A 24899-nucleotide genomic window follows, 5' to 3' on the forward strand; every position below is an offset into this window, starting at 1 on the left:
TCGACTCAGAACTCATTGGATCAGATACATCAGAGTGTGCAAATAGTTTGAGATAAAAAGAAAATGCTGAAAATACTCAGGAGATCAGCACCATCTTTAGAGAGAGAGAGAAGTACAATCAACAATCAAAATTATGAACTTTCTTGTTTGCCATCTCTCTCAGTAACGTTCATGGAAATCGTTTAACTTGAATATTAACCCTGTTCCTTTCTCCATAAACATAGCCTAATCTGAGTATTTCTCATATTTTCAGTTTCTATTCCAGATTTTTGACATTTGAAGAGTTTTACTTCACATCAAAATCATTTGATTCAATCAGCAGAATTCTCACTTACCAGTAATAAATCAACATCCTCAGACTGATAGCATTGAAAAAAAGCAATGAAAAATTGTTAGCTTAGGAATACAAAATCTTTTGGTATTGCAGGACTGCTATTGATGGCAAATAGAGGCCTTCTCACTGTCTATGACATTCCCTCGTAAAAAAACTGAGAATCACTGTTTTAATTGTACCTAAATGACTCGTTATGTGCATGGTTTCATAACTCCAAATTAAATGGGTCAATGAAAAATTTTCTCAAGCAAAATATTTCAGTAACAATTGGGCCTACAGAATGATTCTCAACCTTCCCTTCCCACTCACATACCACCTTAAACAATCCCTTACTAATCGCAGAGCATCGATGGCATAGGGATGACTTAAAGTGGTATGTGAGTGGAAAGAAAAAGGATGAGTACCACTGATCTAAATCATTGATATGGACAAAAAATAACAATAGACCCAGCACCGATCCTTGAGGCACACCACTAGTCACAGGCCTCCAGAATGAAAGGCAATCATCCTCTACCACTCTCTGGCTTCTCTCAAAAAGCTGATGCTGAATCCAGTTTACGATCTCACCATTAATAATGAGCGACTGTACCATCCTGAATAACCTATCAGGGGATCTTGTCAAAGACCTTACTAAAGTCCATATAGACAACATCCACAGCCTTTTCTTGATGTCACAAAATTGTTTCAATGCTTTATTCCATGAACTTTGTTTAGATAAAATTTTAATTGAATCCACAGTGTTCATTCAGAACCAGTTTTAATTTCTTTTGAACATTACAAAGCAGGCTTCCCTTTCTTGCAAATTCTGCAGACTACAAGACATAGGAGTGGAATTAGGCTATTTAGCCCATTCCATCATGGTAAATTTGCTATCCTTTTCAACCCCATTCTGCTGCCTGCTCCCTGTAACCCTTGATCCTGTTCCTCAGCAAGATCCTACCCTCCAATATCTTTAATATACTCAATGACTTGGCCTCTGTAGCAACAAATTCCATATTCCCCAGCCTCTTCCTCTTTGGTCTAAATGGATGTTTTTGTAATCTGAGGCTGTTGCCTCTGGTTCCAGACCCTTCCACCACAGGAAGCATCCTCTCCATGCCCACTCCATCCAGTCCAAGCAGTATTCAATAGGGATAAATGTGATTCCACTCATCCTTCTAAATTCCAGTAAGTATAGCCATAGAGTCATCAAGCACTCTTCATACAATAACCCTTTCATTCCAGGAATATTCTAGTAAACCTTTTCTGGACCCTCAACACCACCTCCCTTAGATAATCCACTCAAACTGCTCACAATACTCCAAGTGCAGTCTGACCAATACCTTATAAAACCTCATATTTGCTTTTGTTTTCTATCATCTCAAAATATGCAGAGGAGACTGGAGAAACAAATCTAAGAAGACAGGACTTAGTTATAGTTTCAAGCTTCTGTTTCTGTGTGGTGACAAAAAAAAAGCTAGTTCAATTTCCTAGTTCTTGGTGCATGATTAAGGCAATGGACTGATAACCTTTTTGCATGTGATGTGTGTTTCTGCCTCTAATAAGCAATGAGATTCAGAACAAACACCAAACTTCTCCCAATTCAATTAGATATTTCAAGAATTTAAAATGTAACCAAAATCGTATTGCATTTTTTTTATTGCAAAGTAGATGCCAGGAAAATTTTCCCACTTACCACAGATGGCATATTCTTTGAACCTGGTGGGATGAGCACCCTGAGGTCAGGTTTTCGGTTGTTCATTCCCAAATTCATAGGAGGGGGCGACTTGGTTTGCATGTTCTTGTTCATGCTGCCAGGTGAGACCAGCAGACCTGGTGAATTGCGGGGGTTTCCATACCCATTTCCTGGTGTATAAAAGACTTAGACTAAGTGAACATATAATCATTAGTCAACAGAAACAATGAGAAATATATACATTAATCTTGAAAATCACAAACATAACCTTTTGCTATCTCTTAATTTCCACAAGTATGAACTTTTGAATGCTTTAGAAAATAATTTCAATGGATAATGTATTGTTCACTCTGCATTGTCAGGATCTGAACACAATTCATAATTATCAGAATCAGGTTCATTGTCATGAACATGTGCCATGAAATTTGTTGTTTTGTGGCAGCAGTATTGTGCAGTACAAGGTGCAATAAAAACACAGAAATGCTGGAGGAACTCGGCCAGTCTTTTCACCGTCTATAGGAGACAAAGATATGTCGCCAATGTTTCGGGCCTGAGCCTTTCTTCAAGGAATAAGTAGAATGAGCCAGAAGCCGGAAATCTCAGAAAGAATTCATACAATGCTGGCCTGGGGAGGAATCCAGATCAACAAAAGGGATTAATTGGATATGGTAAGAGGCAAGTTATCATGTTTGTGAGAAAGGAGACAGGGAAAAGGGAGGCAGCGAGAGCTGGAGGAAGGTGACAGGGAAGAAGTGGGGGGAGGGGGTTTAATGAAAGTTTCTTCTCTGCCATCAGAACCTCTGGACCCTACCTCACTTTTTCTCTTTTTTTGCTCTGGTCATTTATTTTTGTTATTAATGCCATCCATTAGAGGGTACCTGGTCAGATGATGAGGTGTTGTTCATCCAATTTTAGGATGGCCTCAGTCTAGCAGTGCATGAGACCATGGATAGACAAGTCAGCAAGGGAATGGGATGGGGAATTGAAATGGGTGGCCACTGGGAGATCCACGCTATTGTGGCAGGCATAGCCGAGCTGCTCAACAAAGCAATCTCCCAGTCTGTGTCCAGTCTCTCTGATGTAGAGGAGGCCACAATGGGAGCACTGGATTCACAAGTGAAATGTTGCATCACTTTGAAATAATGGTGGTGAGGGAGGAGGTGTGGGTGCAAGTGGAGCATCTCCTGCAGTCACAAGGGTAGGTCCCAAGGGGATGATTGATGGGGAGGGAGGAGTGGATAACGGAGTCGTGGAGGGAAGGCAGAGGGGGGAAAATATGTTTAATGGTGGCATCACATAGTAGGTGGTGGAAATGGAGGGGGAGGATGTTTTGGATGTGGAGGCTAATGGGGTGGTAGGAGAGGACAAGAGGAATCCTTGTTGTGCTTGAGGACGGAGGGAGCTAGGTAGATGTGCGAGTAATGGAAAATGTGTGGGTGAATGCCAAGTTGATGGTGGTAGAGGGAATGCCATGTTGTTTGAAAAAGGAGGGCATCTCTGATGTTCAGGCAAGGGTCCTCATCTTGAGTGCAGATGCGACAGAGACCGAGGAATTGAGAGAGTGGAATGGAATCCTTACAGGGGACAGGATGGGAAGAGGTGTGGTCGAGGAAGCTGTGGGAGTTGGTGGGTTTGTCTAGTCTATCTCAGAACAAGATGCTAAATTACTATAAATTAGGATTTTGCAAATACAACATTAACAAAAATAAATAACTAGTGCAAAATAAAAAGAGAAAAAGTGAGGAAGGGTCCAGAGGTTCTGATGGCAGAGAAGAAGCTGTTTCTGTAATGTTGATAGGCAAATTGCAGTAGATCTAGACCTTTGCTTAGGTACGAGTTAATTCTGGGTATGACCAACCCCTCCAAGCATTTCATTACAGTAAATGTGAGAGCTACTGGGTGATAGTCATTGGCCACCCTACTCTTCTTGGGGCCTGGGATGATTGATGCCCTTTTGAAGCAGGTGGGAACCTCCAACTGCAGCAGTGAGAGATTGAGAATCAGAGCTGTTATCAGTTTTGCTCACTGAACAGAAGAAATTAATGAGCTTTTCTATTAATGCACCTTTATAAAAAGTGAGTTAACCAAGTTCCTCAATTTTTTATGTGAATATTTATAATTAAACAAGGAAAACTGATGACATTCAGAGCAGGCAATATGGATGAATTACTGCCTACTTTTCAAGAGCAGGATTAATGCACAAAGTTGGAATGGGAAATCTGACAAATTAATGGCTATTTCTGTCGAGGTAATGCAACACCATTACACCTTTACACCTATTAGTTCCTCAATCTCTTACACTTCATAACCAGAACGATGATCTATGCTCAATTATCTGGCTTGAGTTGCTCAGAGTAATGCAGTTATTGTTTTCACATCTAAATGGTGTGAAAGCAACAGGATTACACTGAGCGGACAAAGGCTACCTGACCTGCTGGAGGAACTCACCAGGCCAGGTAGCATTCGATGGGTAAAATTGGTCACTCAGTGTTTTGGTTCCGGACCCTTTATCAAGAATACAATACTCTGTAATGTCTAAAAATGAAGATAAATCTGAGAAATACATCCAGAACTTTAAAAAGCTAATGTATTTGTTGCAAACCAAAGAAAACAACAATTAACTCAGAAAGAATAGCCATCTCAAATTATGTACTGCAACAATTATCTGTTTATTGGATACTTCTTAAACTCAAACCTGAGGAATTAATGTAATCAAACAGAAGTTTTCAAAATATATTCTCAAACTTGGTCAGTTTGTAAAGAACTCTCAAGGCAGTTTGATTATCTTCATAAACACATAGATTCATCACAAATGCTGGTGCAGGCAATGGATGAAGTTCCTGGATGGCAAAATAAATGACAAAGACTAAGGTGCATGTGATGAAATGAACACAAAAACCTTCCAAGTCTGAAAGCATCATTTCCTGAAAGTGAAGATGGAGCCAAAGTTGTAATAAGGGGAATAACAATTTGAGTTTTTTGAAGAGTGGCAATCAGTAGGTGCTTTCAAATTGCAGCTCCCGGGTTGCCCTCATGGGACCCAGGTGAGATTACTGGGTAGTGTGTGCCTCCTGCACCTTTCAAACAGCAGCCTAACCTACCTAACCCAGCAATTTAAGGGGGATCCTGCCCCTGCAGTGACCTGGTGAGTGACACATCATGTAGCCACAGGGAATCCCCGTTCCCGGTGTTCTTCCGGTTCCTTTTCTGTTTAAAGATCCAGAATAAATGGGTGAGCCATTTCTCCTTTCAAATAGCCCTGTATCTGGTCTTCAACCTAGTAAACTGCCTGGTTAACCCCATTTTACAAGGCAATTTGAAAGGGCCAATACAAATGGACAGATAAACTCCACAGAAGCAAAGAAGGTGGATCGGGGATTTAATGGTGAAGAAAAAAAAAACAAAAGTACTTTATGAGTGAACAAGTCAGTTCCTCTGGATATGGAGTGGAGTTAACTTAAAATTGTCATGAGAAGTAAACTGATATGGTAGGGAAATGCACTGTATTTCTGCCAAGCATTGGGAGGGCATGGAATGTTCAGTGCTTGGCATTTTCTCACACACCCAGTCACAGCTTCTGTAAATTGTAGGGGAGCCTTCCACATAAATGCTACACAGAAGTTGCTTGGTATGTGTGGTGACAATTGTGTAAGAATAGTTTAAAAATCACAGAGTATAAATGTGAAGCAAAAATTAGTTGCAGAGTACATCAGTTAGCAAGTCATTTGCTAACTGTCATCATTATACAATGAAGGTCAACAGACACATAGGCCTTAACCTCTCTCCCAAAAACAATTTCAATTAAGATGATAGTTGGATTATTAAATTAGTTAAAGTCAACCCTTAGAGTAGAGGTGTGAAATACATTGCATCCAAGATAACCTCCTCGAGGTAACCATTTTGCTGTCAAAAGGATATCCTAATTACACTGTTCTAAAATAGATTAACTGGACCTTTAAAGAAACATTGCATTCAAGTTTTCACTCTAGACTTTCTGGGACACTTAAAATTTTAAAAATCTATGAAATGAACATCTCTGCGTTCTGCAACTTAATTGGAGACTTTACACAACATTATTATGAAAAAAAACACAATTCCTCCATAAAATTAAAAGAAAATAAATGGGAAAAAAATGCTTGTATGTGGCTGATTATAATTTTTTTTGCACGTAGCCAACTGCAAACTGCATCCTTTTACTTGATTTGAGAGTTGGTCCCACTTCTTGTTATAATCCATGAATCACAACCCCAAGTTAGGCCGAAGGACGAAAGCTTTCCAAAACTTTTAAGGCATTCTCCTCCTTAGATTGTGATCGCTCATGAAAATTATTATGAATAATTCATGAGCACAGCACGAGAACTTAATACCCACAATAGAGAGCAAAAATTATAAATTCAAACATACACACTTTTAGGTCATATATTACAAGATGAGCAGCTCATTTTTATGTAAATATAACTCAAAGCGGATGAGTTGCATTTGTTGTTATCACGAGCTCCCATTTTAATAAAATGGGATTATCACGTTAAGGGTTAGTATGGACAGGAGGGGCTGGATGGTCACAGTTAACATTAATCATAAGTCACAACCTAGCAATAATATGATACATTGGAAGAACTGAGGAAGGTTTGTCACAGTCTGTTCCAAGATTCGATACATTTGCAAAGACATTGTGATTTTGCAAGAGAGAACCATTCTGACTGCACGAGAGGACACAGTTTTTTGAAGCAGACCTTGTGGTCAGCTTTTTTTGTGGAATTCAGAGCAAAACATGGTGGATTGATTTGTGGCAGGAGGGAAGCAAAGTGCTTTATTTTGATTGTGACGAACAGTGAAGGTCACTTGGAGAGACAACTTCAAGTGACTAGCAGTGAAATTACTTGGAGAGACCGGTGCCAGGGTCTTGGAAGCTTTGTGGAGGCCACCCAGTTCAAGTCTTGCCTACAAAAGGTCCAGGAATGTTATGACCACAGGTCATGTAGATGGACATTTCTTCAAAGGCAATGCATGAAGAATCTGTGAGTCTGTAGCAGGCCACAGCTCCAGTCTTCCCATCAGTTCAACATTAATTCTGGGCATCAAAGTTCAAAGGCCTACACTTCAACACTGAATGTTGAAAAATGGAGTTTTGAAGTAACTTTCTGGATTTTGGCCTTGACTGTAATGGTTTGGGTATCTCTCTCTCTCTCTCACACACACACACACACACACACACACACACACACACACACACACAGTGCAGCTGGGGATAGATTTAGTGTTAACGATAGTTTAAAAGTTAGTTTTGAAAACTAAACACAGTCTGGTTCATTGCCTATTGCTCGTTATGCGCGGTTCGTAATACTGTGTTATGAAAATTCATAGATATTTTTCAAAGGAAGTTTATTATTATTATTATTTTTGATTTAACAATTTAATCAGTAATACCGTGAAACAAGAAAGTCTATACATGCAGTGATTGGAGTTAATACCTTGATGAAGGGCTCAGGTCCAAAATGTTGGCTATATGGTACCAATATATGTTTGCCTCCTATGGATGCTGCGAGACCTGCTGAGTTTCTGCAGCAGTTGTGTGTAAACAGGCATACTACAAGATTTTATGCCAAACAGTTCACTTAGCTTACTTTATCTTAAAAAAAACAGAATGAAGCCTAGGGGCTTCATTCAGCAACAGTTTTGAAGGCTGCCAAAAAGAAAGGGTGCAAGATGTACACTTTGAAATGTACTGAGTACAACATGGAAGTTTGCAGACACTGTGATTGTAGTATAAAATTCACGCTCAGTAATAAACACTGCAGATGTCATGGATCTGAAATAAAAACTGAAAATAATGTCAGGCAGCCTCTCGACAGGGAAACAAAATCCATAAAACATCAGTGTGGAATTATGTCATTCGGCCCATCGAGTCCACCCTGCCATTCCATCATGACTGATATACTATCCTTTTCAATCCCATTCTCCTGGCTTCTCTCTCTAACACACGATTCCTTTCCTAACCAAGAATCTCTGCTTCAAAAATACCCAATGACGGCCTCCACTGCCATTCGCAGCAATGAGTTCAATAGATTCACCAGCCTCTGGGTAAAGAAATTTCTTCTCATCTCAGTTCTAAAGGGAGATTTTTTTGTATTCAGAATCAGAATTTATTGTCATGAACAAGTGTTCTATGACAGCATCACAGGGCAAATGTTCATATTTTAACCATCTTACGACATTACTATAGAAAGTAAAAATAATAGTGCATGAAAAGTAAGTGTCTTTGATCATTGTTCATTCAGGAATTTGATGGCAGCGGGGAAGAAGCTGTCCTTGCGCCGCTGAGTGCTCATCTTTAGGCTCCTGTACCTTTTTCCCGATGGCAACAGAGTGAAGAGGGATGTGGGGATCCTTGAGGATAGAGGTTGCTTTTTTAAGACACTACCTCATGGAGATATCCTCGATGGAGTGAAGTCTGATGCCTGTGATGTCGCAGGCCGAGTTAACAACCCTCTGGAGTTTATTCTTGTCCTGAGATTTGACATCTCCATACCAGGTAGTGATGCAACCAGCCAGAATGCTGTTCAAGTTACACTTGTGGTAGTTTACGAGAGTCTCCATTGACATAGCAAATCTCTTCAGACAGCTTACCAAGAATAGCCGCTGGCGAGCCTTCTTTGTGATTGCATCAACATGGAGGCTCCAGGATAAGATCCTTGGAGATGTTAACACCAGGAATTTGAAGTTCTTGACCCTCTCCACTACTGAGCTCTCGATGAGGTTTGGGTTGCGTTCCCCTGACTTCCTCCTGAAGTCCACAATCATCTCCCCCCAACAGAGGAAATATTCTCTCCACATCCTTTCTGACTAGGCCTTTCAGTATTGGATAGGCAAGTTAATATTTCAGGCCAACTTGATGAGAAAACACACACATTTAAACGTGTCGAGCAGTGGAGAGAAAGAGGGACTACTTGTGATGATGCAAATAAGAAAATCTGGATGACACATATTGTGGTGGTGCCTGCTCAGAGAGGGAGGTAAAACCGTGAGAAGCAGTTGCCCTGTCTGGAAGAGGTGTAAATACAGGGAGATAAATGAAAATAGGGGGAAATTGTAATTAATATTTATTCTGGGTTTTTTTTCTCTCTCTCCCTGCTGTACTGCCTGACATGCTGAGTATTTCTAATCTTGTCTGCTTACATTTCAGAACTAAAACCACGCGAGGACAATCCATTGGAAAATGGAGCTAAGTTAACATAGAAAGGAATCAGGTTATATAGGTGGACTTAGTTAACAAAGGTATAGCTTTTTGCTGGACTTTAATGTCCTATGTTGAAGGGAAATTAAATTCATCTCAGGTTTCTCCCCTGTTATGATGACATACACTCAAAGTGTGTACCTGAACACATATGAAAATGATTGAAGCCAGACTGAATACAGACACTGGGTGGCAGCATGAGACTAACATCTTTGACAAGAAGTTCTTTTCTGACTACCGCCTCTTGTCACCTACAGGAGGATTAGAGGTGGGCATGCGAACGTGGAAGCTGAACATGAACTTGCTGACCCCAGAGAATGTAGAGGAACTAAAGCAGGAGTACACTGGTTGGAAAATCTTGAAACCCTTTGATTCCCTAATGACCTGGTGGGAAGTGACCAAGGAAAACATCAAGCAGTTCTTTATCTTCTTAGGTGTTCATAGAGCAAGACAGAGGTAGAGGGAACTGAGCCAACTCCAGACTGACCTGCAGCAACTCCTTCTGTAGTCGAGAGAGGTGGATATGAGAGAGAAACACTGAGAGATGAAGAGCTGAAAGCCTTGGTATTCAGCTCAGAATCCTCTAAGATCATCTTCTGATCCAGAGTCCTCACAGTGGAGCAGGATGAGACAGGCTCACGTTTCTTCTTCCAAACGGTTCACAGAGGAAGCTCTGTGATCCACAGCCTTAAGGAAGAGGATGGCTCAGCCACATCCTCACAGACGGGCATCCAGAGGATCTGCAGATCCTTTTATGCCAAACTGTATGGTTGCTGTGGGGGAAGGACCACAGTTTAGAGTCCTTCCATCACCAGGTATTGAGGGGCTGAGACCAAAGGGAAGCCTATCAAATAAAGGAAGGGTAAGCATCAACAAAGTGCCACAGTGGTGGCAATGGTGTAATTAGCAAATGTATGTAACAATGTACATTGATGGAAATGTATGGATATGATACTAAGGACATGAAAAGACTTTGAACAGTTTTTGTAAATAATTTATCGTGAATAAAGTCTATTTTAGGGGGAAAAAAAGAGAGTATGATTGAATTGCTTGCTGAAGACAGACTGTAAAGCCCCATATACAACAGATGATAATTAATTGGCTGCAATAGCATGAGAAGGCGGCACCACTTGGAACCCTGTTCCAGTAAGCAATTAAATCTATCAGGAAGAGGAAAAACTAAAGTGGAACAAAAGAATATCACAAGTGCAACATTGACATCAAAACTTTGGTTGCAGCCTGCAGAAAAATTAACGTGGGACTCTTGCAAAAGTTTGGTTGCAGCCTGCAGAAAAATTAACGTGGGACTCTTGCAAAAGTTTGGTTGCAGCCTGCAGAAAAATTAACGTGGGACTCTTGCAAAAGTTTTTTGCTTCAAAAGTCAGAGGTTGAAGCCAATTTTTTTTACATTGAGGAAGACATGAAGTAATATTGAAGACAACTGAGTTTCAATTGCTTCCGCATTCTTGGATTCTTAGTATTACAGCGTTCACAGATGTTAGTCATCCAATATAGCAGTTAGCTACTAATTTGAATACAGTTTCAGCAAGATATAGAGTACTGATTTTTATCTAAAACCAAAGAGCAGTATTTATGTTTACAAATGCATTTAATGATAAGCTTGACTTTCATTTAAATATAAATTAGTAGTTTTGAAATTATGCCTAAAATATTAATCAAGAAATACAGGGTGAGGTCCATTCAAATATGTGGTTTGCATATAGGAAATGAAGAACTCGGTAAAACTACATTAGCTGAAGCCATCAATTTGGTAAAAGTAGAAGTATAACATCCACATTAAAGTGTTATAAGTTTATTCTTGCTAATATCTTTGTTGTCATTATTGGTTGCCTTTAAAGGAAAATTAAAATTGAAATTCTGCAAACTATTCATTTCAAAAAATGAAATTCTGCTGGTCCTAATTAAGTCATATTTCTTCGCAGGACCAATATAATACAAATAGGCCCTTCGAGTAAAGATTTATAATTAATAAATCATATGAGGCTGCCTTCAAATGTTTGATTAAACATATTTGTACTTAAAATTTATATATCATTAGAAAATATGGTATTCATTTGTGTGATTTATGAATAATTGATAATCATATCACATAATATAAAATTTTAATAATATTACCACACAGGCAAAGAGAACCTTCCTCAAGTAAGAGTGCATTATATTTGTAAGAGTCAAGGAATATGTGATGTAGAACAGTATTACTAAAACAGTGAAGAGTTTGCTTTAAAATCAATTTTGGAAATGTATAATAATCTGTAAAACAAATCACAAATAAGTTGTTTTCAGTCACAAAGAATCAAATGTAGCATGACTTAATATAAAATGGATAAACAGTGAATGCCAGAATGATAAAATTTAGGTTTAGAGTGGAACAAGCTCACACAATGAGCTTCTAATCTTCTCAGTCCTACTGTAGGATGGAGACAAGTAGAGTCTAGAAACAACAATGGGGTGGGAGGAAAGAGATCAAAGGAAACTCCTGCAATACTAAATCTGGGTGTATCCCAGATCTCCTGAATGACAGTGGCAAAGATCTGAAGGTTTGATAGTTCTGTGTCCTTACAAACACAAAACACACATAGTAATGAAGAGTTCAGAATTATTAAAGATAGAAAAATGATAATCTCTTGATAATGAACTTTCAAGAGATTAAAATGAACAGAGGATTTTCAAGATGTCTTAAAAGGTGGCAGAAGTTGATGAGAATGACTTTGTAAAAATGCAGGATCATTGTCTTTATACATTCTCGCGCATTTACAAATTATTGGTTAAATTTTATTTGGAATATTGTTTCCGTTCTTGTGTGAGGCCTTATTAAAGGTGCAGAAAATTATTTATGTGGAAAGTCTTGAAAAAGTGGGATTAAAACAGAATTTTAAGGGGTGACATGATACTGGTTTTAATTGTGAAAAAAAGGACTGATTTTTTTCATAATGCTTTTAGTGCAAACAGCAGCACCAAGGTCAATTTCAGAAAGCACCTATCCCTGGTACACACTGCAACAACCCATCAACTGCAGTACAAATAATAACTATTTGCAACAAATGGAAAAGTCATCCTGCTGAATGTCTTGTCCTATCTGTCTACACTGGGAGAGCACACATAAGAAGGTAGTTTAATTCTGTTCTCATGATGCACTTACACAATATCTGCAGTGTTAATGGAAAGTTGTTTTGCTTCATAACTGTGTGAAAATTGTGAAGATAAATGTTGAAAAACCTTGTGGCATAACCAAAAATTCACCCATTTTTTTCCCCACTGGATGTTGTCTGAGAATTGCATTGCAGTGTGGGGACTCAAGAAGATGGAGGGTAATGGTGCAGAATATTCCCTGTGAGTGGTGTAAGAGCTTGCAGAATTCACCCTGTGGGATATCTGGGATTAGTCAGAAATTACTCAGTTGGTGGTATGGGGCTGCAAAATTTACTCTGCAGGTGATGTGAAACTGCAGAATTCACTCAGGTAAACTGCAAAATCCTACATCACCAAAACAAAACCACAAGGCTCTATAATATTTGAACAAAATAGGAAGCGTTTTCAGAATTCCAGACCTTCATTCAGCACACCATAGACATTACATTACAAATTAGGAATAAGATTAAAATTTAATTGACAGACCTAAATAAATTCAAGATGTTAGAATCTTTATAATGCAGAGATATGGGGAGGGTAACATGAAAACATGCTCCAATTTTATTACTAATCTGCCCTTTGCTCGCCGAAGCATCTGAAATTCTGAGATCAATCACCAATTTTAATACATTACTGATGTAAATGAGAAACCTTGGGGATAATTTTGACATTCAAATGCTGATGTTAATAGATCAGTCATCTATTACGCATCTCTCCAGACTTTAATTTGGAATGAAGACCATAGAAGCAGAATTAAGCCATTTGGGCTATCGAGTCTGTTCTGTCATTCAAATCATCATGGATAATAGGAGAAGAAAAAGAAATTAACTTAAATGGCATAAAAATGATGGTAAAGGAAAAATATATCTGACAGATAGGAAATATGATATTGCAAAGGAATTTTGAATGAGATTGAATTTAGTATCCAGGAATTAAAGCATTTTGGGACAGGGTAATCTCAAGGACAAAAACTGTTTCTTACATTTGCATTTATGTGCAATGCAGGATTAAAAAAAAAATAATAGGGCCTTCCGGTCCATGAGCCCACATTGCCCAAATACACACCTGTGACCAATCACCTTCAAACCTTGTTTGTATTTGGAACGTGGGAGGAAACTGGAAGAAGCAGAGGAAACTCATGTGGACATGGGAGAAAAATCTCCTTACAGATGGCAGTGGATTTGAACCTGTTGTTGGCGCTGTAAAAATAGATTTTTGCTAAATGCTATGTGAACAAATCTTCTCATGGAATTTATGCATTTAAAAAAGGTATAATTTGCAGGATACCTGGGAACAATGTAAAAAGGCCAAGAAATTCTGTATATCATTAACAAAATCCTTGTAGAGCATATCAAAGAAACAGAATGTTTAATCCAAACTCAAATCCAGTACCAAAATCAGAGCTGTAAAGAAGAGGACAAATGTAAAAAAAAACTACAAACTTCCAACTGCAATTAAAATTAGTTAAATATATGGACATCTCCAACAGCAATTAAAATCTTAGACTCCAGACACAAGAAAGTGAATTTTTAGCTTCAGAGAGGATTTTTGGCAGAGATTTTGTGGTGAAGATAATTGGCAAAGCCCCCAGTAAGGTAATAAGAAAAAAAAGCACCCTGATATTGGATGGCATAGTAGTGTTTATTGATCACTATGCACTTTAAAAGTGATCTAATAGAGCAAATAGTGCATTCAACTATTCCCATTTTTGAATCCGCAACTGTAAATTTGACAGGAATTTACTGTCATTCTGTAAAATTCATGACTCCAATGTACTTCCAAGTCAGGCTCCTTTCTAAATGCTTTAGGAGAATTGCAGGGGGAAACATGCTGTCCTTGAAGTGCCAATCATCAGACATTCTTGACATAACACAGTCCGAAGCCTGCAGCACACAATAGGGAGAGACACAGGTATGTGGAAATGCTCCCCCACCCCGTCCCCCGCTACATTTCGACGTTGGTCTTCATCCCCCACCACTTCATCAACCTTGAAACATGACATCAGGCTACTGAGTTACCTCTGTCCCAATTCTGCTGTTGTTTCCCACTGCCCTACCAAATGTTGCTGTTGATTCTGCATTCCACCCTTCCCTGATGTTGCTGTCAGGTCCTCTGGCACCACCACCACCCCCTCCCCCCCCACTCCCTGAAGCTGCACAATTCCTGCAGCACTGGAATTTCTATGTAATTGTTAGGAGGCGGCTCATATAAACTACAATAGGTGCCACAGACACAATGCTGGAGTAATTTAGCAGGCCAGGCATCATGGAAAGCAATAAGACAAAGTTTTGTGCCAAAACTCTTCATCAGGAATAGCCATACATCCTGCATGACCTACTGAGTTCTCAAGCATTGTGTGTGTGGCTCCAGTTTCTCCTGCAAACACAGTCTTTTTGTTTACCAGAGTCTTAAAATTTTTTTTAGACATGCAGCATGGTAACAGAACCTTCTGGCCTAAGAGCCCATATGCTGCCCCAATTACACCCATTTGACCTACAACTTTTGAAGGGTTGGAGGAAACTGGAGCACCTGAAGGAAACCCATGCAGACTCAGAGAGAACGTACAAACTCCTTACATACAGTGCTGGATTTGAACCCTGGGCCACTGGCGCTGTAACAACGTTGCACTAACTACCATGCTCACTGTGCTGTCTAGGGAGATAGTTCGGGTGTTTTCAATTCAAAAATAAATGGTTCCATGTGAATAAGAGAATATATATAAAAAAAACAGGCTGAAAGTGGGTAGAAAGAATTACACTGAATATAGCCCAACCAGTCCAAACCAGCTTATATGCCAGAATGGAAGAAGAAACATGAGCATTGACTTCTTGGGCTGAGTGGACCTCTTATCCTCTGTAGCTGGGAATGAAGTTTTACCTACTGCTGAAGTTATTAGTGTTTTTAGAATGCTTCTGCAGGCTTCTGCTAGTTTTTCAGTATTTCTGAATGAAACACTGAAATGAAATGAGGAATAGACTTTACAAAAATACCACATACTAAAAGTCGACGCCCTATTTTTGCCCGCCCATTGGAGCTCCTGAGGCATCGAATGTGGACTCTTGCCTTAGCCCTGGCCGCCTGCTGATCGGAGCTCCCTACGCCTCCGGTGACCCAGTTACTTACGGTGATCCTGACCTCCCCCATGATAGGACGTGCATTTTGATGCACAGACTTTGTACTGCCACTTTAATTCATTGTGCTTTTATTCTTTTCAACCTAATTTGGACTTCCACTACTGATGTGTAAATTTCCACCTCTCAATAGTAGTTGACCCCATAAATTTAACATTAAAAATTGTCTACAAAATTTGACTTTTACACAAGAATATACTGCAAACTTTTAATTGAAAGATTGAAATCAACAAACTGTAAATAATATAAAATACACTTTTATCATACTTGATAAAGGGCTCAGGGCTGAAATATTGGTTATATACAGTATCTTCACCTCTTATGGATGCTGTGAGACTTGCTGAGTTCCTCCAGCATTTTTACTGTACTCCTTTCAGCACTGCCACCAAATTCCATTGAGATCAAAGTAACGAGAGAGGAAAATGAGTACCACTAACCTTGGGACTTTGCAGGAGTTCCAAAATTCAACACTGATGCTGACAAGTATATGTGCGTATATAAGCATGACTGCGCTAATGCCTGCAGTAATCTATTCTATCACGCGCTTGTAAACAAGAAATCTACAGACCTGGGCTCTAGTGAAAAGCATAAAAGTGCTGGAGAAACACAGAAGATCATGCACCATCCATAGAAAGCAAAAGGCTGCTAATGTTCAGGCCTGAGTCCTTCACACCCAAATAAGAAGGGGGAGAAGCATAGGCTCACAGGTGATAGGTGAAATCAGGTGGGAGGGGAAAGAAGAGAAAGGCGCTGAGAGGTGATGGGAGGGGTGGAAGAGGTTAAGAAAGATGCCAGAATCACAGAGGGCATCAATGTTGACCTCCGATTTCCATTACCCCCCCTTCCTTTTCTTCTCCTATCTGACAGCTATCTTTCAGCCCACTGCCCTTTCCCCCACATCTGCTCTTAACTCTTTTCTATTTTTTCCACCTCCCTCCTGTATCCATCTATCATCTGTTGGCCTGTGCTCCTCCCCCATTCCCACGTTTATGTACTGCACTATCACATGCTTTTTCTTCTTTCCTCTTCTTCCTCCATTGGATTTTGTAACTTAGTTCCCTTTAACTCTTTTTTTCCCCATTGCAAAATGAGATATCGACCTGAGACATTACTGTTGGATATTTACAGCATGTCTCTGGGTATGATGAATATTGAAATAATTAGGTAAAGTTTATAAATAACATTAACAATAGAGCTTTGCCATTGGGAAACCTGTTGCAGAGGTCAGCACATTTGTTTGATTTTCTGTCCTCAACGAAGTGATCTGTGAGATATCTTAACTTCAAGTTAGATTTCAGTTTCTATTTCTCACATGGAAATCTGCCAAACTGGTGTTGCTGCACCACAATGCCCTCCAACAATCAAGGCTCATACTAGACCCTGGAATTTGGTGCCATGTCATGGGAGCCAATGTCATGGAGGAAGCAGAAATCAACAATGAAAATCACCACACTTTTCAAGGCACCAGCACACCCTTTTTAATTGAGGAAATAGATATTTTAAGAACAAAATTTCAGATTGGACTACATTGATCCCTGTCTCTGAAGATGTTTTTGAGACCTGAACTAACAACGAATACTTTAAGTTCAGGCAAAATCACATCACTTCTGGCTTTACAAAATCATTCAAATTCACTGGAAATATGTTTCAACCAATGTCAATATCCTCAATCAAGTCAAGTTGGACTCAGTCAGCTACTCTGGTCAGATCATGTCATTTGGACGCCTGACACAAAACCTGCCAATTGGAGGAACAAGATTTTAGATTCCATCTGGGCACCCTCCAACCAGATAGTATTGATACGACTTCTCTGGTTTCTGTTATCCCCTCACCCCCCCACCCGACCCAATCTTTTATTATGTCTCTTTTTCCCCTTGCTTGCTCTCTCACTCTCTCACCCCTTCCTTTTCTCTGTCTTTTTTTCACAGAGCCAAAAGTCCAATTGTAACCCAATGTCTGTCGGTCTGTGCTTCTCCCTTGCCCCTTCCTTCCTTCTCTCCAGCCTTTTAATTCAAGTCATTTACTCATACCTTGAAGGAGGACTCAGGCCTGAAACATAGTTAAAAATCTTTACCTCCTATGGGTGCTGAAAGACCTGCTGAGTTCCTCCAGCTGTTTGGTGTTTTTATTACAATTGAGGGGTATGCAGACTTTTGTGCTTCACAAGGATGGGTTTAAAGCCTTAAAGAAATGCATTATCTCCACTGACTCCTGAGAATTTCTGGCCAATGAATGCCAAAAGTGAAGAAGAACGCCAGATGGCAAAGAGAACTTCCCTCATTGGCCTCATCAACCACCTCAGTGGAAGGAAATCACCCTGAATCCAAGGAACCATCTGTGAATATCTAAATATAATACAGTTGGACCCAGTACATGCCATATACATGTTTAATAAGGACAAGAAACACGGACTTGGGCAAATTTAACTCCCTCCCCCTGCATCAATTCCAAGCTGAAGACAACTGAACACTCCATCATTACCTTCATTTAAATGAACAAATATAATCCCATTATATTAATTTTATCAGGAAGTAGCTTGCGATCATTTCTTGTCATTTCTCTGCATCATCAATCAACAATCTTGTACCAAATAAATGTGTTGACGTATGGATACCTTCAAATTAGATTAGTTTTAAACTTTATGTTTAGATTCTGCAGCCGAATTCATTTCACTATGACCACTTCGCACAAAGACTTGGAAAATACTTTGTATTTAAATGCATAAATAAAAACAGAAAAAAAATGCTGGCAACTCAATGGGTCAGGAAAGAGAAATTGAGTTAATGTTTCATGTTGTAGATGCTTTGTCAGAACTAGAAAAACAATTAAAGAGAGTTAATTTATCTTTTTGCTGTTTTTAAAAACATTCTCTGCTTTATCTTCCAGCATATTCTATTTTAATTTCAAATTTCCAGTATCTGGAGTATTTTTAATTTTGATGGACCTAATTGCACAACCAATTATTTGCCTTATTTTACAATTAGAATACAAAGAGCTGGGTAAGTAAAATTAAACCAGAGACAAACCTAATCCTTGACTGTGAATGAAACAAGTTAAAGTTCTGCATTGCTGTCACAAAATGTGCCATCAATTTGAATGAACTGCTATTCTGGGTTCCTCTGCCAGGTAACCATCCTGCAATTATTCAGCTAAATTTTAAAAGTGAGACAGTTACATCAGAAGCAAAGCTCCTATTAAAACAGATACACCCCTGCCACACACACAATATACTTCCATACATGGCAGCATATATGGAACATGTTTTCTGTTATTTTAATCCCCAAATATGACTTGGATACAAAACAATGTATTAAACTAACCAAAATGACTTGGTGTTCATAAACTGTTAGAGACCTGAATGCTCTATCCTGAGGTTGCCATAATTGCTGGTCCATTGCTATTTGATGTGAATAACTGTAATTAGGGCTTGCAACTTCAAGATCCAAGAAAAATGTAATCCATATTATTAGAGCGATGAGGCTTAAATTTAAATTTAGACAACCAGCACAGTAACAGGCCATTTCGGTCCACGAGTCCATGCTGCCCAATTTACACCCAATTAACCTACATCCCCCAGTAATTTTCAGATGGTAGGAGGAAACCGGAGCCCCCGGGGAAAACCCAAGCAGACACAGGGAGAAGACAGCGGAAGATTCGAACCCCGGTCCCAATCACTGGTGCTGTAAAGGCTGTAAAGGCATTGTGCTAATCGCTACGCCCACCATGCTGCCCAAAGAAATTAGAAATAAAAGATTGGCTTGCGCCAGATATTGCTTAGAAATTTAAAAAATAAACAAATTTTTCTGAGCCAGAAACATACAAGAGAAAACAGATATTGTGTGCTAGCATACAGAAAGAGCAATATTTTAACCCCTTGGCTCCATGTCCTTAAATACCCTTGGCTAGGAAATGCTAATTTTGGAACTAAAATCACTCTTGTCCGAGGGGTAAAACATGAAAGTCTGCCGACAATTGTGGTTGAAGTAAAAACACAAAGCTGGAGAAACTCAGATGGTCAAACAGTAGCAAAGATAAACATAATGGTTAGTGCAGGGGTGTCAAACTCAAATTCACAGAGGGCCAAAATTAAAAACTTGGACAAAGTCGAGGGCCGAACTAAATATTTATTGAAAATTTTCAACAACATCTGCGTGTTTTCTCTTCTTTCAACATATGTAATGTTAAACTTTAGGATATAACTTTAGGAGGATAATGTTACAGGTCAGGAGTAGGTAGCTCAAGTTCACCCTTTGCTTGACCTGAGGGTAACATATTTGGTCCCTGTGGAGATGTAGTCAGCATTCACAGGCTGTGTCCATTTTGGCCTGCATCAGGATTCAGCATTTCCTGCTCACTCCTCAGGCTCTAGGCCTCTATTCACCCTCGACCCACCATCCCTCTACCTGACCAGTCCTTTACCCAACCTCTACTCACCCCTCACTCCACTCGCTCTGCCTCTACCCACCCCATCCTATACACGCCCCTCTACTGCCTCTCCCCTCAACCTGTTCCTCCCTCTACCCGTCTCTCACCCTCTAATCACCCCTCCCCTACTCGCCCTGCCCCTCCCCTTTACCTCTTCCCTATCCACCCCTCCTTCTACTCATCCCTCTCTCTAACTTCCCCTGCCCATTACTCCTCACCTACACCCTCTGCCCATCCCTGCTTACCCACCCACTCAGGCCCAGCGCGCTGCCGATCAGCCTTTGCGGACAGCCACCATCTCTCTCTTCATGTGCAGGGCCGAACCAGCCGTCCCTGGGGTCCACGCGGGTGCAAGCGCTGAAGGCCGTGGCGACCGGGAGAAGTGCGCTGGCGCTGTGGAAGGGCCGTCCGGTGCCAGTCGCGCGGGGCTCGCGCAGCCCGGGGGCCGTGCGCAGCCTGCCATGCCCGTCGCGCCGACAGGAAATCGCAGGCGCTCGCCCATCCGCCGCACCGCTCGACAGGTGGGAGAAGTGACTGGTTGTGCGGGGATCCTTCCAACTGGCTTGCTGGCTGATGACATCGACAGACTTCTCGTGTTACAATTTCTCGTGTTACAATGGGGAAGGATGTGCAATGAAGGGGGAGGATGGTGGGGGTGATATTACCAAAAAACAGCATCGGCTCTCGCTGCAGGGCGGGCCACCTCTAATACATTTTTGAAATGATCTTGCGGGCCAAATATAATTATATCGCGGGCCAAGTTTGGCCCGCGGGCCAGAGTTTGACATGTGTGGGTTAGTGGAACACGGTTACAACTCCAACAATTTGGACATAGGTTCAAATCCCGCATTGTCTGTAAGCAGTTTGTATGCTCTCCCCATGTCTGCGCGGGTTTCCTCTGGGGGATCTGATTTCCTCTGGTTGTAGGTTAATTGGGCGGCGTGGGTTTATGGGCCAAAATGGCCTGTTACTAAGCTGTGTGTCTAAATTTTAAAATTTAAAAACATAGCCAACATTTTGGGCTTGAGCCCTTTATCAAGGTAGCTTGATGAAGGACTCAAGCCTGAGATGTTAGTTATGTTTCTATCTTTGCTACATAAAGTACACTGCTCGACTAGCTGAGTTTCTGCAGCGTTGTGCTTTTACTTGATCTTGTCCATTGATTTGATCTGTCATATACCTTCTCATCATTTTACACTCACAATCTCCTTACTGACAATATCCACTAATTTTTATGTTATAAGTCAACTTGCATATTTGGTACTCTTTAATTCTTCATGTCCATGGAGTTCTCCAAGTTCCATTTTGCTTTCTATCTTTTTGGGCTCTTGTAATCAGTATAAGATGGAGCAATATTACTGCCCACTGTATTCAATGCCGAGTTCAAAATTTCACATAATCAGCAGTTTTAATTCTGATTTCCAGCATCCACAGTATTTGTCTTTGGTCATTTCAGGTAATGATGCTGCTCCAAATTTAGATTGGCATTTATTTTCTTACTTGTCCCACATCTGGTTTCACCTCACACTTTCATTCTTTTGCACTTAAATGCTTCAATGAAAGTTTCTTCCTCCCTTCCAATCCTTCTTTATGCACATATGAAAACATGTTTATCATTAATATTCCTTTTCTGATGGAACATTAATTCTGTTTCTCCCTCCACAGACACGGCCCAGCCCATTTTCAGCATTTTCTTGTTTTAAGTTTGCATCACAATGTTTTGGTGTTATAAAAGCTAGCTAATGGATTATTTAAATGGCTGACTTATTTGCAAGTATATTCATTGTCCCCAGGCTTATACTTCAAATTGGCTTTTATTCCCTGAACTTTAAATCTGTTTTATTGAATCTTATTAAATATTTGCAAGAAGTTCAGATAAACAAACTCCAAAGATGCTACAATAAAATGCTATTGATCTGAAACATTAGCTCTGCCTCTCTTTCCACAAATGCTGCCTAAACAATTGGTTATTTCCCAAATTTTCTCTTTTAATTTCAAGGGGAGTCCCTAATTTTAAAAGTTTGCTATTCTTTGAAAAATTCAATTAATCTCTTTGTGAAGCCATGTAACTAGTCATATGACATTAATCTAAATTACTGAGCGTCCCGCACTGTTGGAAGTGCCATCCTTTGGTGAGAAATTTAAAAGAGATCAAACTTTCTTTGACCAGTGAATGCAGATGATCCCAAATTGTTTTCTTGAGAAAAGCAGGAGACTTTTCACAAGTGGCCTGGCAAATATTTATTACACACTCACTAAAGAACTAATCATTTCCAAAATAGATTGTACAACAATTATCCAAAGCATCTGAAAACTTGCATTATTTCCTAAAATACCTTCATAGCTAATTAAAAAAATTATTTTGATTATATTGTGTTTTTTTTTTATTTTTTTTTAAATTTTTTATTTTTCACACCATAAATCACATTAGCCATGATATACACTTTTTCTTTTTCACACATATACAGTGACTTTTTCTCCCCCTCCCTCCCTCCTCCCAAGCCACCCCCACCCCCCCCTCTCATCCATTTTAGGTATACAATCTAGGTTGCATTAAATGACTCTGTAGAATTTCTGGTGTATTTTTGATGAATGACAACATTGTCTGATTATATTGTGTTTTAAATTATCCTTGAAAGAACATGAATGCAAGTACATCATATGAAACATTAAACAAAAGCTTTGTTTGCTTTTTCTGATAAGTAGATGTTGACATGTTTGATGTAGCATTTTTTGCACATCCAAAGACATAATTAATTGATTAACTCATCATTTAACTACAGGATAGCATTTTTGAATAAAAAAGTACAATTAACTCTGGTGGAATAGGAGTAGCACATCCCAATTGGGATTTGAGCAGTTTTGTTGCGCAGAAAACTGAGAAAGACAGAGAAAGGGAAGGAAAAGAAAAGGCCTTCAATTCCAATGGGCAATCCTGAGATTGTAAAATGCACAAAGTGCTTTGGAAATATGACATAATGCACTTTCCTCACAAATGTGTGAAGAAGTGCTTCTGAATGTCACCTCGGAACAGTCATGTTCTAACCCAAAATTAGTGATGCCTCTAAATGTGCACTTGTGGTCTTGCACAAGATTTCAAGAATCTGTTATTGTCATGTAATAGTACAGAACATGTAATATTACACAAAATTGCCTTCTGCCTGCCATAGGGCAGAAAAAGAGTTGCCATTGGCATTTCCCAGTACCACTTACAGTAAAAGAGAAAGAGAAGCAAAAAAGTCCCTTCAGAGTCATGGAATATCTGTAGAGTTGCCTTCAGTGCTCCCGCAGCCACTGCAGTTGCACAGACTCTTGCTCGATCCATTAGCAACCTGAGCTCCAGATCCAAACCTTTGACAAGATCAGTGCCCAAAACCCTTGGGGAGCCCTTCTTGCCCTCAACACCTTCCTAATCCCCGCTCCAATACCTGGTGCCCATGAGCCAGTCTCCAGCAGCCCGAAGCCTGTGTGGGTCCTCCAATTGCATACTGCCTGCAGCCTTTGTGGGTCCCTTAGCCACTCCAGCTTCACTACCTGCCGCCATGATCACCATCCTATGGTGACATCTCCTCTGCTTCTCCTCCTCAATGGGGATGTTCACCCCATTTATGGTGCTCTGCACTGGTCCACTGGTCTCCTGGAGTCTGCAACCCCTCATGGTTACAGCTGAGCACAGCCGCTGCCACTGCAGGAATTTAAAATAAAGTACACTTGGCTCCTTTAATCTGTCTGTTTAAAGTCTGTAGGGAGCTGCCAACATTAGGACCAGGCGGTTGATCCCTTTGGAGTCGTGCTGTGTCTGTTCGCTTGTGTCTGCACCAATGGTAGTGCTGCCATTACAGCAGCAATGCTACTTTAAAATAAAAACAACACAACTTGGGAAACTTTTACTCTCAAGGCTTTGTGTCCTTCCCCCTTTTCCATTCTAGGGGTAGGCTTGATGCCCAGCTGCGATTGACGTCTAGTAAGTACAACTGTCCTCTTGGAAATGGGAATGATTACACTGGGCACCATTTTTTTTAAAATATAAAGGGTTTGATTCCTGATTTGGGACTCTGACAGACAACTTCAAGCAGAACACAAAGATAATTCAGATTTGCTGTCTTACATTGGAAGTTAGGAGAAATATTAAATGAACTTTTATTGAATTTAGCATGTTTAATCGAATAATGTTGCTGACACTTTGCGTTAGTTCAACTGACCTAAAAATGTTTCCCACTGATTTTCATTTGTATTCAGCATCTGATGCCCCTCGTGTCAGTGTCCTACTGAAGTAGAGCTCATGGGCTTTCTTAATAAGTGCAGTCATGCAGTGTCTTTGAGCCTTAAGTGTATACTCGCCACAAATGCAATGGACTGTATCGCAGCCGTTGCCACATCGACAAGATATTTCTGCTGTATTGAAACTTCCTGAAGTTAATAAATGCTGTACACTCACTATGCTATTGCCTGAAGAATATGTGCATCAACATGCATCTAATCTTTATTAATGTAATGCACAGCATCGGTATATGCGATCAGCTTTTATAGCCTGTCTGTATCTACCCTAAACAGGCCCAGGCCTAAGTCAACACTTGCACAGCACCTGCACTGAGTACATGCCAAGGCATACTTGGACTGATCAAACAGCTTGCTTTGTGGGCAAAATACCAGCAGACTTAAAATATGACAGGAAATCACAAAATTAGGTTTTGTCCAAAAAGCAGTTCTTCATAGGAAAAAATTAAAGTGATTTTCTTGATCAGCAGCTCAAAATCCATAAAACACATCTAACAATGTTCAGGAAGCAAAATCGTTGTCCAGTGTTAATGATTATGGGAACAAAATAAAAACAAGTTATTGTGAGGAGAGCATGGGGAGTGAAGTGGAGATGGGGATGGTTGGTTGCAAGAGGAGACTGGTGGGTGTGGGAAGGTGTATACAATAGGCCTAGGTAGATTGGAGCCTGGG

At 40.0% G+C, this 24899-nt stretch overlaps 1 protein-coding gene across 10 annotated transcripts in view; it reads right to left on the reverse strand.

Annotated features, from left to right (window-relative positions):
* Positions 1 to 24899, reverse strand: part of mef2cb (myocyte enhancer factor 2cb) — a 270409-nt gene that overhangs the window by 18150 nt on the left and 227360 nt on the right. For all 10 annotated transcript variants that reach the window (XM_069890549.1, XM_069890557.1, XM_069890591.1 and 7 more), the window contains one exon: positions 2010 to 2179. In XM_069890549.1, the coding sequence (XP_069746650.1) occupies positions 2010 to 2179 (170 nt within the window). The remainder of the gene's footprint in view (positions 1 to 2009; positions 2180 to 24899) is intronic.

The sequence above is a fragment of the Narcine bancroftii genome, chromosome 1 (genome assembly GCF_036971445.1).
Source record: "Narcine bancroftii isolate sNarBan1 chromosome 1, sNarBan1.hap1, whole genome shotgun sequence".
Classification (NCBI taxonomy): Eukaryota; Metazoa; Chordata; class Chondrichthyes; order Torpediniformes; family Narcinidae; genus Narcine; species Narcine bancroftii.